Below are 20,720 nucleotides of genomic sequence, written 5' to 3'. Positions count from 1 at the left end.
CCACTGCTACTTTTGCTGGACAGCTTGGTCTGCATAAAACTACAAAGAAAAAAAGTCTCTCAGCGCTTCTTAGTACAACAGTCAAATACATTTTTGAAAGTACTTATTCCCAATTCCTATTGGTGGAATCATCATAGTTGATGATATAATGAAGTCCTGGATGGTGGGTACAAGTATTCAGCAGCCTTAGCTCAGGTTCACACTTGTGCGGTATATTGCATGTGATTCGCACAGGAACCACATCACATTCCTGTGCAAATCACATGTGAATTCTGTGCGGTGCAATTTCAGCCATACATTTTGTATGGCTCAAATAGCACCGCATCCGCACCAAAAAGATACAGGACCCTTTTTTTTGTCCACCTTAAAATCGGATCACATGAGTATTCACACCTATGCAATCCGATTTTGCACATCGCACCGCGTTTTGCAAACCAATTTCGGGGTGTTATTAACTTAATATATACACCTGCATGAACAGGGTGCAATTATGATGTGATGTAGAGTTCGCACAGAAACCGGTGCAAATTCTGCACCACATCAGTGTGAACTCAGGCTGAATGATAGTTCATATGGAATGAAGACCATGGATGGTTGGATGAGAGGATGAATGGATGGAGAGCTCTAATGAAATCAGATCTGGGAGGAATCCTCAGTGGCATATACTGTAGAAGACAACAAGGTAGCCAAAGAGCAGGAATTAGTAAAAACAATGTGTCATTTGTTTTATAAATGTTTAATAAATGACACATTGTTTTTACTAATTCCTGCACTTTGGCTACCTTGTTGTCTTCTATAGCTCGGTCTGCATGTAGGCTCCATGCACTCGGGGCGTTTTAATAACCTTGGTAGCGTTAGCTGTGTAAAGTTATGTTAAATGCATTTTTGCATTAACATTTAGCTGCATTCTTTAGCATTTTGTTAGTCCAAAAATATATATTGTTTGCTCAAAAATAGTCAAAAAACGCTGGTTTGCAGTGTTTTGCTGCGATTTACTGCATTTTACCACGTTTTTCAGCATTAGAGCATTTTTATAGCTAAAACATTCTTTAGAAACCCACTAGTCCTGTTTTTTTTCCCAGCCAAAAAACACCCATGTCAAAAAATTCTGATTAAAACCTGTGTGCTATGGACACATAGGATAACATGCTGGGGAGTTTACTGGTTGTAGAAAAAAAATGCCAAAAGCCAAAAACAGCCGCTGTAAAAATGCCCAGTGTGCATGAGGACTAAAGATGAAGATAAGTATAAATAAAAACCTGTAAAATAAAAAAAAGAAATTCATATACCGAACACTATCATTACAGGTATTAAAAAAATAGTTATTTTTCACAGTAATGGTTTTTTACCTACCCATACTTGTAATATGCCATTTTATATAGCACCACCATTTTTGTAACACTGCTATTTACCATAGTTATATCCTGTTAATGTTGCTGTATTCATATTTTTCCCTCTAGGATGGGCAAGTTTGGGACTCAGTGAAGAAAACAGCTTTTGTGTTAGGCACTGGACTTCTTACGTTTGCTGCCTTCAGAAACACAGTCACATGGTGAGATTATTTTGTAACAGTGTGCTATGTTCCAATTACTGTGTCTAAAATGTATCAGCTGTATTCATGTTATATTTTGCTATATTGCTGTAATTTTTAGAGCATGGTTGATCTGGTTCTTTTTTTCACATGAGAACAGACGCAGAGTTGATTTACAAAAGGCAAATAGATGGTGTAATCTTCAAGGGAATGTGCTTAGTAAGTTAGGGGAAACTTTGCTGACTTACTTCATCCAATCATATGCAAGCAAAAATGCTGTTTTTTTTAATTTTCCCTGCATGGGATTGGGTATTCTTTGCAAATTGAAGATTTACCTCTTTTACTAAGCTCTTGAGCAAATTCCTTAGCAGAGTGCAACTGCACTTGCAAAGTGTACAGTCTATGTGCCTTTAGTAAATCAACATCATAGCCTCATTGAGTGTCAGTGGGCAGGTACTCACAAGGATCCAAAGGTGGGTATACATGGATCAAAATCTAGCTGGTCTAGCAGGGACAGGCTGCACATGGATTAGTGTTTGCCCCCCCCCCCCTTCAATACAAGTTGATCGGTTTGTTGGGACTGTTGGGAAATTTTGATTCAATCAGTGGCTGCAGCACTGATCAGTGTATTCTGACGACAGTGGAGGAGTCCCAGCTGTCAGAATACTTTAGCACAGCGGGGCGGGGGGGATTCCTCCAATTCCTCCACCCACCTCTTTTGTGTAGAAGGGGGAATCCTCTCATTTTTTTAGTTATTTAGCCCACAGATATGATCTTTGTTCTTGCCAGTTCTAATTTTCTGCTTTGACCTGCAGAAGCAATACTTTCAAGAAAGTAAATTAAAAGGCAGGTGAGACTCTATTAAAATACCTTCACAATAACCTCCCAAATATAAATATGGTTAATCCAGGGCCAATCTGTTTTATTAGAATAAAAATACTCATTTGCACAATGGTTGGATTTTCATTGAAACACGAGTCCTGGAGACCTCTTCTTCAACCAGGAGCTACTGTATTTAATTCCCATGCCTCCCATAATCTTACAGGCAAACAAGAAGCAATTATAGCCTAGGGTGCTGTAGTGTGTAGACACCAAGTTAGTTCCTTCCTCCAAAGAAGGAGGTCTCTAGCCTGATCGCTGAGTTGCTGGCAGTGGTAGATCCATTTCTACATCAGAAGGTGAGCATTTTTTATTTTAACAGAACAGAGAGGAGGAAGAATATTTACAACCCCAATTCCAAAAAAATTAGATTTAGTAAAATCTACATAAAAACAGAATGCAATGATTTGCAAATATCATAAACCCATATTTTTATTCACAATAGAAAATAGAAAACATATTAAATGTTTAAACTGAGAAAATCTACCAGTCTAAGAAAATAATAAGGTAATCCTTAAATTGATGGCAGCAACATGTATCAAAAAAGATGGGACAGGGTATCAAAAAGCTGGTAAAGTAAGTAGTACTAACAAGGAAGAGCTAGAAGAACATTTTGCAATTAGGTTATCTGGCAACAGATCAGTAACAAAATTGGGTATGAAAAGAGCATCTTAGTGAGTCAGATTAAAGATGGGCAGAGGCTCACCAATTGTGAAAAGCTGCATATAACAATTGTTGAACAATTTCAGAATAATATTTGTCAGCATAAAATTACAAAGACTTTAAATACATCATCGTCTACAGTACATAATATTATTAAAAGATTCTGAGAATCTGGAGAAATCTCTGTGCACAAGTGACAAGGCTGAAACAGAACATTGGATGCCTGTGATCTTGGGGCCCTCAGATGGAACTGTATTAAAAACAGGCATGATTCTGTACTGGACATCACTGCATGGGCTGAGGAATTATTCCAAAGATCACTGTCTGTGATAGCAGTTTGCGGTGACATCCAAAAATGCAAGTTAGAGCTCGATCATGCAGAGAAGAAGCCATATCGAAACATGATCTAGAAACGCAGCTGTCTTCTCTGGGCCAAAGCTCTTTTAAAATGGTCTGTTGCAAAGTGGAAAACTGTTCTGTGGTCAGACAAATTGAAATTTGACATTCTTTTTGGCAACCATGGGTGCCGTATCCTCTGGACTTAAAAGGAGAAGGACCTTCAGGCTTGTTATCAGCACTCTTCAAAAACCTGCATCTCTGATGGTATGGGGGTGCATTAGTGCCTATGGAATGGGCAGTTTGCACATCTGGAAAGGTACCATCAATGCTGAAAGCTATATCCAGGTTTTAAAACAGCATATGCTCCCATCCAGATGATGTCTTTTTCCAGGGAAGGCCTTGTATATTTCAGCAGGACAATGCTAAACTGCATCTATGACCAGGGGTGTATTTACCAAAGGCAGATGAAGTCTGTCCTCCAACTGCACTACTGGCCCCAGTGTAAACTGATCTCCTTAACCCCTTCCTGTCCGGCTCATGTTGATAAATGGCCAGACGGGAGTGCTGCCTATGCGGATGGAAGTTTATAAATGTCCCCCCACATCCATTGCCAGTGCCTTCCGCCTGTGTCCTCTGGACACAATGGAACACAGATTGCTGTACGGGACCTCTGTGTGAGGTCCCGATTCATGTGATCACTGATTGGCCAATGAACAGTAGTAAACAAGATATCACTTCCTGACATCTATCCCTACTACTTGGGAAATATGTGAATAATCACAGAGGTCAAATGGTACAAGGCCAGGGGCGGACTGACAACTCATGGGGCCCCTGTGTCCTTGCCCACACTCAAAAAAGCCTATAAAAAAAGGTACCAGGGGCATTTCATGGGGCCCCCTACTGACCCTGGGCCCTCGGGCAGTGCCCGAGTGCTCGAATGGTCAGTCCACCCCTGTACAAGGCTATTCACAACAGCCTTGTACCATGTGACAAGCTGTGACCAATCACAGCTTGCACAGTATTTCTCAATAGCTGCAGAAATGCAGCCAGAGAGGAGAAATTATTGTTTTTACAGCCTTTATGGGTGTAAAAGCAATCAGTGTAAAAAAAGAGAAAAATATCTTCATAACCTCCACAAGTAGTACAGTGTCCCTATGGTGACACTATACTGCTAGGGTGAGTGTATGTTAAAAAAAATATATAAATAATAATAATAATAATATTATAAAAAATAAAATAAAAATGTAAAAAAAGTTATAAACTAATTTGTGTTATTTTTTTTTTTTACTAAAAAGATAGATGAATACATTTTGGCCAAGATTTATGAAAAAATATTTATTTGCAAAATTTTATAAGAAAAACACTTTTTTTCAACATTTTTGGATTTTTTAATTTATGTAGCAAAAAAATTAAAATCCCAGTGGTGAATAAATACCGCCAAAATAAAGTTTTATCTGTCTCAAAAAAAATGCTAAAAAATGCTTATGGGTACAGTGTTGCATGACCGCACAATTGTCATTATTTATTTTTATTTATTTATTTATTTCAGGTACTTATATAGTGCCGTCAATTTATGCAGCGCTTTACATACATACATTATACATTCACATCAGTCCCTAACCCTCAAGCTGGGAGTATGGCAGGGATCTGTCCTTTGTGCTAAAAGGTGTCCCTCTGTCTCATCTCAGAAGGTTGGGAAGTATGTATGTGCAGAAAGAGCTTGGACTGTACCTGCCCACAAGAGGAAGGAATGAAAATTCATACTTTTCTCAGGGTGCTTTTATTTGGTTGCTGGAGGCAATTGTCCATGTAGCTCCTCTGTACAGTATGCATAGCAATGTCAAGTGATATATTCACAAACATATATTATAATATATGTATATGAGAGACGTGATCAAGTAATGTCATTTCTTTTAACCACTTGCCTACCGGGCACTTATACCCCCTTCCTTACCAGGCCAATTTTCTGCTTTCAATGGTCGCACTTTGAATGACAATTGTGCGGTCATGCAACATTGTACTCATATGAAATTTGTATCATTTTTTTTCACAAATAGAGCTTTCTTTTGGTGGAATTTACTCACTGCTGGGTGTTTTATTTTTTGCTCTATAAACAAAAGAAGAACAAAAAATAAAAAAAAAATGTTTTTCTTTGTTTCTATTATAAAATTTTGCAAACAGGTAATTTTTCTTCTTCACTGATGTGCGTTGATGAGGCTGCACTGATGGGCACTGATAGGTGGCACTAATAGACAACACTAATGAGGCGGCACAGATAGGCGGTACTGATAGGCGGCATTGATGGGCACTGATAGGCGGCACTAATAGACAGCACTAATGAGGCGGCACAGATAGGTGGTACTGATAGGCGGCATTGATAGGCGGCACTAATAGACAGCACTAATGAGGCGGCACAGATAGGCGGCATTGATAGGTGGCACAGATAGGCGGTACTTATAGGCGGCATTGAAAAGTGGCACTGATGATGGGTATTGATAGGTGGCACTGCTGAGCACTGACTGGCGGCACTGCTGGGCTGCACTGATGGGCACTGGTGCGTGGGACTGGAGAGCACAGGTGGGTGGCACTGCTGGGCACTTGTGGGCTGAACTGGTTGGTGGCACTGCTAGGCACCGATCATCAGGGCACTGATCATCAGTGCCCTGATGATCGGTGCCGATCTCTGCTCTGACAACTGACGGTTCTTGGCAGTACTTTCCTCACGATCTGACAGCGTGAGGAAAGTGCAGCCGAGAACCGGCAATTGCATTTCCCTGTGATCAGCGTGTCGTTGTACTCAGCTGATCACGTAGTAAAAGGCTGCTGTGGTTGGCCTTTTACCACATCATGTGATCAGCTGTGTCCATAGGACACAGCGATAACAGAGATCGCATTCTGGGAGGACATATCATATGACGGCCTACCTGCAGTCGGCAACTGGTTAAAGATAGAAGGTTTATTACCTTAATCCATTCTTTGCATTATGGTAAAAACCTTCTGCATTCAGCGCCCCCACACACACACCTTATACTTACCTAAGCCTGATCTCAATCCAGCAATGTGTACAAGAGCAGCGTCTCTCTTTGCTCTCTTTTTTCCTCATTGGCTCAGAGACAGAAGCAGGATCACAGCCAGTTGGGAGGGAGAGGGGGGGCCAATCCGATCCTTGCTTTGTGTGTCAATGGACTTACAGGGCAGGGCTAAGGCATTAGCACACACGAATGCCCCCATAGAAAGTGCCTTGCTCTCTAGGGGCACTCGGGGGAGGGGGGGGGGAGAGGAACCAGAGCTGCCGGTGGGGAACCTCAGATGAGGAGGATTGGGGCTGCTGTGAGCAAAGCCATTGCATAGAGCAGGTAAGTATAACATGTTTGTTATTTTAATAAGAACAGATTGAGCATTTACATCCTGTTTAAGTCATCCATGAAAGATTTACGTGACGTATTCTCCTTCTAGCAAAAAAAAAAAGCTAGAAGTTACTATTTCTGTGCAATATGTTCCAAAACATCTCATATCTGTAGTAAACAGGGAAGGCCGTGGCTTTATAGTCGGTCTCAAGCTGAAAGTGTCAACAGTACTAGGCAGTTCTGAATTCACTGTGCATTTTGTGGCTTCCTGTTATCTGATGACCAAATCTTGTGACTGTAGTTCAGCGCAGCCTTTCATCTATGTTATCACAGGTCAGGGATCCGTTCACCCTGAGTAGCTGAGGATAAATAAAGTTGAATTTCTGGTTATTAGCTAAATACGTAGCTCACATACATGCTGTGAATAGGAATTGTTTTACTGTTGGATTTTAATGTTGCCCATCCAATCCGAGGAATTGCACTCCCCTGACAGCCAGAGTAGTGACCCCACTTTACTGATGTTCAGCAACACAGCTTGGTCATGTCTCTGCTCTCAGCCTGTCATTGGACAATGAAAGTCACCTCTATCCTCATGTGACAGCATGTTCCTGTCATCAGAGTCAGACTAGCCTTCTGTGAAGCCCATCGTGGGGACCCAAGTGTAGCACCTTTCATGAACTTCAGTCCAGTCAGTGAAGTACGTTTTTGGACTTTTTGCCCACTTTTAATCAAAAGGTCAAAAACTCACACAAAAGGCAACCCTTGCAGTGGTTTTGAGTAAACACAAATGCTCCTGCGCTTGGGGATGGACTCAATGCAGGCTACAACCACATTAAGAATGTCCTGGAATATGCACACCTTGCTGCCCTCAATAGACCGGGGAAATCCAAATATACTGAATGAGGAAAGAACAAACAGAGGGCGCACAGGCCTAGTGCATTGCCATAAAAAATGTTTAATAAGAAAAAAAAGTAGGTGTTGTACTCACAAATGACAATATAGTCAAGGCGCATCATAAAGAACAGCTGGGTCAACACCACGCTGAGTAACAGTCCGCAATAGGGAGTATAGACATCCAATAGGCTGATGCGTTTTGAGGACTTTTATTATTATTATTATACAGGATTTATATAGCGCCAACGGTTTGCTCAGCGCTGTACATTATAATGGGAGACAATACACGAGACAGTACAGTAACAATACAATTCAATACAAGAGGGGTTCGAAGGCCCTGCTCCTTGGAGCTTACAATCTAGGAGGGAAGGGATAGTGGTACAGAAGGAAATAGCTGTGTGGGATGGAGTGGTAGGAAGAGTGGAGGAGTTCAGTAATTAGCTGAGGGCAGGGTAGGCTTCCCTGAAGAGATAGGTTTTCAGAGTGCGCCTAAAGGTGAGGAGAGTAGGTGATAGTCTGATGGATTGGGGTAGGGAGTTCCAGAGGATGGGGGAAGCTCTGGAGAGGTCCTGGAGACGGGCATGGGAGGAGGAGACAAGGGAACAAGAGAGTAGGAGGTCTTGTGAGGAGCGGAGAGTACGTTTTGGGTGGTATTTGGATACCAGATCGGTGATGTAGTTTGGGGCAGTATTATGAACAGCTTTATATGTCAATGTTAGCATTTTGAATTTTATCCGTTGGGCGATCGGAAGCCAGTAGAGGGATTGGCAGAGGGGGGTGGCGGAAACAGAGCAGTTAGTAAGGTGGATGAGTCTGGCCGCAGCATTCAAGATAGACTGAAGTGGGGATAGCCTGCAGTGAGGTAGGCCAATGAGGAGGGAGTTACAGTAGTCAAGGCATGATATAATAAGGGAGTGAATGAATTGCTTAGTGGTTTCCAAGGTTAGGAACGGACATATTTTGCCTCTTCCTCAGAGCCACTGTATGTTGAAATGCGTTTTTATTACAAAAATATATGAAAAATATTTTTCAAAATACATTTCAAATATACTGTATGTCTTTAAAAATATAAATCTACATTTTTGGAATGCATTTACAAATATATGTTAAAAAAATATATGTTGAAATGTTCAATATATGTTAAACAAATCTGAAAAATATATTTAAAAAATATATATTTTTAAAAATATGTTTTTTAAATATATTCTTCAGATTTTTTTTATCATCTAAAAAAAGTCATTTTATATATTTATTGAAATATATTTTGAAATATACTGAATATGGCCAAAATTGTAGCATTTCAAATATATGTCAATATATTTGGGAAGAATATTTTTTAAATATATTTCAAATATATTTTTCTTCCATGTGGGAAACCAGCATCTGATCAGGGCTGACAGCCAACTGCTGTGTTCTGGTAGGGGGCAGTTCCTCTGTCAGGACACAATAGCTCAATGTGGAGATCACTGTACTAAAATATGATCGTTAGTACAGCAAGCTTCTCAGGAAGCTCTTCAGTTTTTTTTGTTCAGCCGCTGGGCTGAACAAAAAAAAAATGATAGCGTGTACACAGCTTAAGCCTGTTTCCGCACAGACTCAGCACCAGGGGCGGACTGACAACTCATGGGGCCACCGGGCAATAGGGGATCATGGGGCCCCTGTGCCCTTGCCCAAACTCAAAAAAGCCTATGAAAAAGGTACCAGGGGCATCTCATGGGGCCCCCTACTGACCCCGGGCCCTCGGGCAGTGCTTGAGTTTCTAAATGGTCAGTCCGCCCCTGCTCAGCACGTTATCTTATTCAGCCTTGTGAAAAACACATGGCCCAACTTGTGGCTCTGCAGGCTCCTACGTAATTAATTAGTCTTAATACCACTCTGAAGTGCTGGTTTCCAGTAAAATGAGGCACAGGGTCAGAGGCTTCATCCCTCCCGTGTGTCTCTACAAAGCCTCTGGGCTTCACAACCCAATCCAGGCAGGGGCGGACTGACCATTCAAGCACTCGGGCACTGCCCTAGGGCCCGGGGTCAGTAGGGGGCCCCATGTAATGCCCCTGGTACCTTTCATTGGCTTTTTCATAGGCTTTTTTGGGTGTGGTTGAGGACACAGGGGCCCCATGATCCCCTATTGCCCGGGGGCCCCATGAGTTGTCAGTCCACCCCTGAATCCAGGAGAATAAAATCTGGAGAAGACTGCAAAACCTGTTTCTTCCACTCAGAACAGACATCCTGGGGCCATTTAACCTGCACAAATGAGACATCTAATCCTTCTGACATGAGAACAAGGTGCAGCACTTTCCCACCATTTCTCCAAATGTTAGTGCCACTTTAAAGGACATTATAACTAATATCAGCAGATGTTCAGGAAATTGCACTACTTACATTACATATCTGTTTTATTAGTTTTAAAAATACATAGCTGTGTTCAATTGTAATTTTGCTACTTGAATTTTTTTTTTTTTTGTTTACAAACGATTTTATTATATGAAAGTAAACTGTAAAACAACAGTTCATTTACAAATGATACAGTAGAAACAAGGCACTTCTGAAAAGCACAATACAGAAAAATATATTAACGCAAGAAAGAGAAGAAACAGAAAGAGTAAATTGCAAGTACATGAGATACAAAGATGATAGGGTGGATTGAATGATACACTCGTCAGCTACTTGAATTTTAGCCTTAATGTATTTATGGTACTTAGTTACATAGCTTCAACTCATTGTTTTAAAAGATTTTAATGACAATTCATGTCTCACCAATAACACATTAAACATCTTAATCCCAGGCTGGTATCACATTTTACATTTTATCCTTGTTTCAGGCACCTGCAGCGTTTCTGGGGAGCATCGGGCGACTTCTGGCAGGCCCAATGGGGGAAGCTGCACAGCTACTATGGTGGAAATGAATTAGCCTTATACTGCTTAGGTGAGTAATCATACAACCAGCTTTTCAATATACAGTAGTAATATGCAGTAGTATGTCTTTATTTTTCTTACCTACAGCTGAAGCATCACTCCAGGGCAGATTAACCACTTGCCTACCGAGCACGTTTACCCTCTTCCTGCCAAGGCCAATTTTCAGCTTTCAGTGCTGTTACACTTTGAATGACAATTGCGTGGTCATGCAACATTGTACCCATATGAAATTTGTATAATTTTTTTCACACAAATAGAGCTTTCTTTTGGTGGTATTTAATCGCCACTGGGAATTTAATTTTTTGCACTATAAACAAAAAAAAAGCAAAAAATTTGGAAAAAAAAAGTTTTCTTTGTTTCTATTATAAAATTTTGCAAACAGGTCATTTTTCTCCTTCACTGATGTGCATTGATGAGGCTGCACTGAAAAGCAGCACTGATGGACACTGATGAGGTGGCACTGATGAGGCGGCACTGGTGGGCATTGATGAGAAGGCACTGATGATGCTGCACTGTTATGCAGCAATGATGGGCACTGATAGGTGGCACTTATGGGCGGCACTGACTGACAGCACTGATTGGCGGCATTGACTGCAGTGACTGGTGGTACTGATGGGCAGCACTATTGGGTACTGATGGGTGCAACTGCTGGGTGGCACTGCTGGGCACTGGTGGGTAGCACTGATGATCAGTGCGGATCTGCTCTGTGACATTTGCCAGTAATCAGCAGTACTACAGCGTGAGGAAAGTGCTGCCGTTAGCTGTATTACTGTGTATTTACCTTGTGATCTGCTGTGTCATTGGACACACGTGGTAAAAGGCCGCTGTGATTGGCCTTTTACCTGGTCATGTGATCAGCTGTGTCCATAGGATCACTGACAGCGCCGGGTGTGTGCTGCTGCGGGTGCGCAGGGGGGCACGTTCTTTGAGGGCATCATATGAACTGGACAACCGTCATTTGGCTATAGTGCACTTGTAAAGTGGATAAAAAGCACAATTTAATGTTGTCATGTAATAAGTAAACCACAAAAGCTTTCAGTGTGCCACATCCAAAAATACTAGAGAAAACAAATAATCTCTAGAAAAACTAAGTGGTATAGAAAGCGGACTTTATAGGCACTACGTGAGACCACATATGAGTACAGTAAAATAAGCATACTTTATTTTGACATATATAAAATTAGACACGTAAACATCTGTCCTATTTAAAAGATACATAGGGCATTCCTCTCAATGTATAATCTCCTCCTAATAATATATTACATAGATACATGGATTGTATTCATATCTTGTCCAATTTCAACGGTCAAGGTGTTTCACATATAGCTTCTTCGGGACCGTGCATTTAAGGAGGTAAAGTACTAATAATGTAAAAAATAACATGCCTTAGTACACAGTTGCTCAAAGTTAGACATCGACAAAGATATAGACATATTTCTTTTTTTCTTTTTCTTTTCTCTTTTTTTTTTGTTTTTTGATGAAGGTGTCTATATAACTTTGATTGATCAACTGTGTATCTATGTAATATATTATTAGGAAGAAGTTTCTCTATCTGAGAAATATGAGAGCCCCAGCCTGGCTGTGTTGTTTTGCAGGACTGCATAAAACTCGTGCCTCCCTGGACAAATTACAAATGTGTTCTTGGGAACAAGTAAAATGCGATTTAAGAGCAAGAGTGAGAACATTGTTCTTGTGCATAAAAGGCCTGACAAAAATGTATGGCATATATATGCATTATGTTCCATGGTAACCATTTTGGACAGAGATTAGGCAAATCCAATCAAAAAGTCTCATGGTAATTTTGCTTTCTAAGTGCCTCGCCATCTCATCAATGATGAGTGAAAGGAAAATTACAGTAAGTGTTTCATTGAATTTTCTGTATGCCAGGCACCCCCCATGTCAGCACTGAAGGGAATTAAGTAGTAATGATAAAGAATGGTACAAGTGGGTACTGCAGAAAAATAGAAAAAAAAATATTTTATGGAGATAGACATGAAGACAAGACTGTGTAGCCAAACTCCACTTAAGGACCAGAAGCCATATTCAACCTGTAGTGGTTTGCAAATGTATCCTTGCAAGACCAACTAGCTGCCTTACAGATAACTACTGTGAGATGCAAGCCTATGATGTCCAAGAGGCAGGAGGAAACACATGAACCAGGGAAAATTTCCAGGACTGTTTCCAAAACACTGGAATCCAGAAACTTTAAGAAATACAAAGGCAGTCTGGCATTGCGGCTTTAGGTCATAATATCCACATAAAGGAAAAGATTTTGTGAAGGCAATGAATGTTCAATGACTGCTTCATGAGGTCAGAAAAGTTGTGACATTGGTGAAACTTCTTAATGGAGATTACCTCCCTGATGTTTTATATATGCCACTTCCTTTGAGTTGTCAGTTTTCAACCTCACTTTCTGATGCTGAATTACCAGTTTGAAGAATAGGAGAGCCTGGAAAGCCACTCTGATTTCCAGGATATTCAAAGATTATCCCTGAGGAGGAGACCATTTACCATAAAGTTCCCAGGCGTGATAGTGTGCCCTCCTAGCCTTAGAGACTGTCAACTGAAGTAACAATAATCCCTAATCCAGTCCCCAAGGTTGAGGGACCAACCCAGGCTGAGATTGACTGCTTTTAAAATCAGTCTTCATTGGAAAAGATTCCTCCTGATCCATTGGCTGAGAAGCTCCAATTGGAAAATTCAATGGGCCAAAGTCATCGGGATTGTTTAAAACAATAAACCAGATTTAAAACAATACACCAAGGATTCCAAGACATTGGCCAGCAAACAGGATTTCTGAGTCTGGCAAGAACACTTTTCATTTGTTGGTATCGAGTGGCATTCCCAAGTACTGAATTGATTGAGTAGGCTGAAGTTGACATTTCCTTTCATTCACCAGTCAGCCAAACTTCCTTGGATAGTTCAGAACTAGCTTTCTTTTGGCCAGTGCTTCCCGATAAGATTCACTACTCCTAGAAGATCATCAATATAATGTTGTACCCCCTTGGTCCACATCTATGCTTCTTTTGTTAAGGTGCCCAGAGCTATCGAGAGACCAAAAGGAAAAGGAGAACTGTAGATGCTGAGCTAGGACTGAGAACTACAGAAACCTCTGTTGTGGCTTAAATACTGGAATGAGCAAATAGGCATTGATCAAAGTGACGGATGGCAGCCAATCTTCCTTCCTTTATACAGTATATACCCTTCATTATAATTTCCACAGATTCTATTTGGTAAGGCTTCATCCAAATATTTATTACCTGTTAAAAAAGTAATGATTTAGGAATTTTAGGTCTAATACTGGCCTGAATCCACCTGAAGATTTTGGAACCAAGAGCAGAGCTGAGTACAATCCTTCTGATTTCTGCAGTTGGGACTGGCACCACTGCTCTTTAAGAAATCTATTTAGAAGAGGAAATTATCCCTTTTCTTGGCGCAACTGGGTTTCCTTGAAAATACCTTTTGGGGGAAGATTACTGGACTCTAGTATAGAACCTCTGTGAACCATGGCTTGGCCCCAACAATTGGAGATTTTATTCTTCGTTCAGACTCCCCTGAAAATCACCAAACATGCAACAACAACAGTCGACTGGGTGGACCTCATCTCAGAAGACTTCTCTGAAGCTTATTTTTATACAATCAAGTTTTACTGTTTAACAAAGAAAGCAATACAAACAAATGTCAAGGTGTTTATCATTACAAGAAAATATGTGATGTATAAAGTAAGCTTCCAACATTGCGTTGTAGATACACATAACTGAAATATAGCTTGTAGGATAACAAATTCGACATCGGTATAGGCAAGTCAACCGACCCTAAACATCTACATCAAATTCAAGAGGACTTTATTGACACCTCATCACAATATCACATATCAGCAAGATGAGAAATGCTGAGAACCGGCATAAAAAAAAAATGGAGAAGGAAAGAAAAAAAAAACAGAGTGGAAAAAACAGAATAAATATAAATTTTAAAGGAATGAACCCTGGGTGCTTCTCCACATATAGACAGAATGAGATGTGAATTGGCAGCTGGAGAAGAGATGCAGATACCTTCTCCCACACTGTAGCACCATAGTATAGGCAGAAGAAATTGGACAAGCCGGGACTGAAAGTGACATCAGATGCCATAATGAGCATGAGAGAAAAGTGGAGAGAGTTAGGAGAACCTGGTTAGTGCCCATGTTATGGCTGTAGAAAGCAATACAAAGCACAATTATGTCTCTGACCGTGCCACCAAGGGTGCCCTGGATAACACCTGTATAGGGATAACTCCAGACCCTTCACTACCAACAGGAGGTAAAGCCTAGGTGGAAAGGGAGCTTCTTCTGAAGGGATCTTGCTGTCACAAGGTCTCAGGAAACAAAAAAGAATACTGAGGAGGGAGAGTGAAAAACGTTTAAGCTCTGAAAAGGGGTGGTCCTGGGGTTACGTGAGTAGAGCTTAATCCATCAGCGCTGACATGGGGAGGCACTTGGCAATAAGAACTACAGGGGGGATAGTATATTGGCCATAGCAACCATTTACCAAGACATTTACTTCTATTTGTGACTAGCACTAAACATGACAGCTGCAGTTGGATTAATGCTGGACACACAGCCGTCTCTTACGCAAGGTTTTTTTAACACTAAAATGTATATAATTGCTTCATAAAATGCTAACATTGAGCATGATATGACACTTTGGCTGTCCTGCAGGAGCAATGGTGGTCCCCAGCTTGTCATTCTGGATCTATAATGCTGTACTAATGATGATCGACCTGACTGGAAAACCAAGCATCATTACCCGTTACAGAATCCAGCCAGGAAAGAATGATCCGGTAGGTGTTACTGGATGTGCATACAACTTTACATAAACTGAGCACAGGCCACAGCCTGAAGTGGTACCATTTTGTTAATGTGGCAAGCTGCCCTTGTTTAAAAGAGGTTTGTGCTATATCGGTATCTCGCTAAACCGTAAAACCATAGCTTGCATCTCAAAAACTAGTCAGAAGCGGCAGCTCCTGTATTTGTTGCAGACGGGTTGCCTTTAAATTAAACATATCCTGGCCAACTTCCTTGGCTTCCTGTTTAGCAATGCTTCTCATGGATCCATAGGGAAGTATGTGGCGGTAACAGTATAAATGGCTTTTTATACACCAGCCCAAAAGAAATGTATCCTTAGTTGGTTGGTTAAGGTGCGTGAGCATTGGGAAAGCCACAAGTGGTTGCTGTTAATTAGCAGAGTGCAGGTGTATGCTTCTAAAGACACTCATAAGGGGTTTCAGAGCAAGGCCTAAATGATTATAATTGAAGAAGAGTGCTCAGGTTCAGGCAGGGTCTGAGATTTGCACTCTGGTGGGATGGTGCTTAATGTGTATGTAAAGCCAAACATTTTGTTTTTGTTTTGGATAGAATAGGAAGGATTAGAATCCCTATAGGTTTGTATTGCTATCTATGTTCCCATTGAGATACACCCTCTTTATTTTTCCTTTTAACTATTGTCTCTAGTGCAAAATGTAACAAGAAATATAAATTTTTTTAAACTGTAACAGAACTAGAAGGTGATGGAAATCTTTCAATTGCCTTTACATACACTTTAACCTTGGCCTGGGCAAAAGTCAAAGTCTCTACAGCCTGGGCCTGGATGCAAACCAGCTCCACAGAGTTTTATATAAACATAGCTACCTGTAAGATAGACAAGGTGCTAGCACTGTAATAATATGTTTGCCTTAGGCCCCTTTCACTCTGGTGGTACAATCAGATCCACCTGTCAGTTTTCAAGACCGAAACATGACAGATTGGAGGAAGTCTGATGTAAACTGAAGCATATCTGTTTTCATCTAGATGCCCATATATCCAACATTTGTCCATAAAGCTCACAAAACCGATATCTATCCCATTCTGCTCTAATTCAGCAGGAGATCCTTAAAATTACTTTAAGACAACTCTGTGCCGGTGTGTGGCATCAGACCCCAGCCCTTCTCACCAACTCGTGACCGAAGGACCAGCCGATCTCAGACCGCGCTGTCACTTGCGTAACAATGCCACTCTCAATTGCACCCTGCACAAAGATTTTTCAGCTTGCGGGGCCACAATCTATGTGCCAACAGCCTGAGAGGGATGTTACTGGGTCAGGTTAATTACGCAATTAACCCTTCACACTGCCACCACCATCTTTTTACAGAGAAGGAGGAAACTCACAAATCTTAGCAGTAACACTATGATATTAGTATAAGTATCTGTAACACACTGTAATCACAGACAGATGTATTCAGAGGATTAATACATACAGTAGCACTCTTCAGAGACAGGGATTCTTAGTTTGCATTAAGAGCTTTATAAACAGTTCAACACTTTTCAGAAAATAGGATTTTTTACTAAAAAGGTCTAAATGGTGCAATTAAAATATTTACAGAAAAAAATGTAACAAATATATATATATATATATATATATATATATATAGAGAGAGAGAGAGTAATAAAACAACAGAGAAATAAAAGAAAGAAGTTTCAGAAGGCAAGATACTTGCAAAAGTCCTTGGTTTGAGCAGAGTCCAATAGTCCGAACAAAAAGGTTTCCTTTCTCCCAAAGATATTTCCTGATGTTAAAAGGGAGAGATCTTCCTTTTCTCCAGGCTGTCAGTCTTTTTCTATTATCTCAAAGGGTGTCTCATGAGAGAAAATGTCCAATCGCCTCATTTGGGGATGGGTGTTAGGCGGTGACCAAGGTTATGACCAAATCCCTTACAAGTTCATACTACGGTCAATAACCTTCAATAGGTACAGGTAGCATCCTAGCAACTGGCAGATTAATATGTAGAATCATATTCCTAATGCACAGATACCAAACTGTAGCATATCCTGCCACTCCAGATAAAAGATATTGCTTTCTACCCTCTTGTAGGCGCATAGGGATGTAAGGTGTCATGTGACTCATATTAAAATGACCTATCCAAATATATACTTCATATCAATGTGCCCAGTTCCTGCTGAAGTTTATGAATTTGTATGAAAAATGACTCATGTGGGAAGTATGTTTAATGGAACCCTCTGCTGTAATGCTTACAGGTCATGACCGACTGATGGTTTTACGACCGGGCAGAGGAAAGTGGTTGTCAAGCAGACATTCTGGAAGCAGGCTAATTAGGAATTTACATCCATGGAGCTTATTCAGCTTTGCCTATGCACTTTTGACCCCCCTTCACTACAGACTCACATTCCATTCAGAAGGGAGGGGGGGGGGGGATTATGAGAGTCATGTGACAAAATGGTAGACCTAACAAAATGGTTGCCAGAGTCCCTGTCCCTATGTGCACAATTGCCACAAACTCGTTCATTTAAAGAATACTTCATTACTTGCGTCCCTGTGGAGCTGGTTTGGAACTTATGACAAGGCTGTACGTGGGGCATCTACTGCTGTAAATTGCTAATTTTTACCCCTTTCCTGATATTCAGTACTGTTCTTACCTTAGAACCACATATAATGTAAATCTAACCCATCATTAAATACAATGGGAGCTTTCACTTCTAACTGGCTTTTGAAGGTGCAGACTGAGGTCCTGTCCTTACAATTGTTTCACTGTTTAGAGCAGGGGTCTCCAAACTGCAGCCAGAGGGCCAGATGTGGCCATTTGCTAGCCTTTATGCGGCCCTTGGGGCACTATTCCTCCCAATGATATGAAGCAGTATTCCTCCCACTGACACCAACAATGAGGCACTATTGATAATACTTATGTGTTACTATTCCCATTAATACAAATGATGGGGTACTACTCTTCCTCCTACTGACCACCATCCCTGAGGCCAGTGTTCATTCTCACTAATGCTATGCCCGAAACATTTTCTACCCCCACTGGCCACACTCTGGCCGTCTTAAAGTCTGAAGGACCATAAACCGGCCCTTTGTTTGAAAAGTATTTAGACCCCTGGTTTAGAGCATCATTGACATCAAAAAAGTTTTGGTGATACTTTTAAAAACAAATAGGTGAGGATTTGGTGTGATTTGTGACAAACAAATGATATCTTGGTTTTGCTCTTAGTGTGATGTTGTTTTGTATTTTCTGACCCTAGGTGGACCCTGGAAAGTTAAAGCATGCAGTGAAAGTTGTGTTCTTCAACCAAGTCTTTCTTTCATTCCCCATGGTCCTTTTCATGTACATGTTCATGCAGTTGAGGGGAAATCCCTGTGGCACAGAACTGCCCACATTCCATTGGGTTCTCCTGGAGCTCTCAGTCTTCGTACTTGTGGAAGAAATCCTTTTCTACTATTCACACAGGTAGGGTTAAAGAAAACACTGACCGCAGTGCCCATCATGAACTCCAGCGCAATTTTATCAAAAGAGTGGAATAGAGTCAGAATTTGTGTATTTTTTTTTCTTTTTTTTGTTACCCTTTTTTGTTACCCTTTTGTTACCCTTTTGGAAACCTTCCACCACTTCCTGTTCCTTTGATGCAACAGGAATTCAGGAGAAACAATCAGCAACGAGAACCTGTAAACAGCTCTAACATTTCCCCACTCTGCTGTGATTTTGTTGCTGTCTGTTTCCCAGCTTCCCATTAATGACTTGTTTTATTCATCTGCAAGCTCCAGGGCTGCCATCCCGATCCTGGCTTCACTCCTTCTGACACACTGACATGGAACAAGCATGCATCCCGTTAGGTCTGCAGAGTCAAAACTGCTGTTATGTTTAGGGACTCCTTACATTGTGAAGTCAAGGTCAGATTGACAGCCCTGAAACCTGCAAAACATGTAAGCAATATTTTCTGGGCACACTTGGTAGTAGCAAACTTTTATCAGGATTTATTTTCTCCTCATTCCTTGTCCTGGGACTGCAAGACAAGAAACAAGGGGTGACAGTAGTAATAAACTATAGCAAATTAAAAAAAGATATATTTTGCTCTTAGCGATGAGGTGAGGACTGCAACAACACATGTTTTTCAGTAAAAGAAGAAAAGGATAGTACCTATGTCAGTTTATTATTACTAAATACATACACATATAGAAGGTATGCATCAACCCAAATATAACCCAAAGAAACAGATTATGTGAAAAGACATCCAGATTTCTGTGATGTCATATTCTTCTGCATAGTTCATGAAACAACAAAGAGTTAAAAAAATACATTCAAAGAGTCACTGAAACAATCAGCCATCCACCGATCAAGTGTAAGTATCTTGAAAAACTGACCAAACACTTCATGCCCTCTACCACAGACAACAATGGCCTCTGAGGATGCACATTTGTGTGAAACGTGCGTAGGGAGATAAAGAGAACAAGAGGTCTAATGCAAATTAGAAGTCGTGCAACATCACTTGAAGTCCCACGATTTCCAAGTCGCCTGTGAATGCAACTTTGCTTGTGACTTTCAGACATCAGTGCAACTTCATGCACAGATGTCTATGCAAGTCGTATCTGAAATTGGCAAAAGTAGTGCAGGAACTACTTTTCAAGTCAGTGCAACTCTGATGAAGTTGGAGTTGCACTGATAAGCACGGTTCCATTGAAAATCATTGGATGTGATCTGAATGGTCAAATCGCATGACAAGTCGCATTAGTGTGAACCAGGGCTTACTGAAAAAAAGTGTGTTGTTGCAGTCCTCATAGTGTCCTCACTGGAGAAATTTTACATTGCTTCCTGTCCTAACAAGAGTTTAGAATATACTGTATATCCTCAATGAGGATGCATATAAAAGCCAGAGAGCGATCCTATTTCTTTCCCACTCTATTCAAAGCTGTAAAAAAAGCTTTAGACTTGTTTTGTTGGTATTCAAGTGTGCGATTTATAAATATATAAAACACATTTTCATAAATATTTGTGCAGTAAATTGCATACATTTTTGCCTTGTGCAGGTTGTTCCATCATCCAAGCATATACAAGCATGTTCATAAACAGCACCACGAGTGGACGGCCCCTGTAGGAGTGGTGTCACTCTATGCTCATCCTCTGGAACACATTGTAAGTAGAAGTCATTAACTGAACAAAGTGTCTTCGACAGTGATATTTTAATAATGTGAAAACAAAAGTGCAGCGTCTAAATGATCAAGAATGTATATAACAGTCCTATAATCAAAGACCTAAGTGTAAATAGTATGCATATGACAGAAATAACCAATAAAAATCAGACTTTAAAAAGTGCACAGAAAATCCCACACACGTGACTTTTCTTAGAGGTA

At 40.7% G+C, this 20,720-nt stretch overlaps 1 protein-coding gene across 1 annotated transcript in view; it reads left to right on the top strand.

Annotated features, from left to right (window-relative positions):
- FAXDC2 (fatty acid hydroxylase domain containing 2) overlaps positions 1-20,720 on the top strand; it is a 67,855-nt gene that overhangs the window by 26,527 nt on the left and 20,608 nt on the right. The window contains exons 3-7 of the mRNA XM_089682825.1: positions 1,461-1,552; positions 10,473-10,576; positions 15,263-15,384; positions 18,617-18,822; positions 20,397-20,502. Of these exons, the coding sequence (XP_089538951.1) occupies positions 1,461-1,552; positions 10,473-10,576; positions 15,263-15,384; positions 18,617-18,822; positions 20,397-20,502 (630 nt within the window). The remainder of the gene's footprint in view (positions 1-1,460; positions 1,553-10,472; positions 10,577-15,262; positions 15,385-18,616; positions 18,823-20,396; positions 20,503-20,720) is intronic.

Source organism: Staurois parvus, unplaced genomic scaffold (genome assembly GCF_062004578.1).
Source record: "Staurois parvus isolate SC_StPar_1 unplaced genomic scaffold, SC_StPar_1.0 ptg000298l, whole genome shotgun sequence".
NCBI lineage: Eukaryota > Metazoa > Chordata > Amphibia > Anura > Ranidae > Staurois > Staurois parvus.
This window is presented reverse-complemented; position numbering and strand designations above follow the sequence as displayed.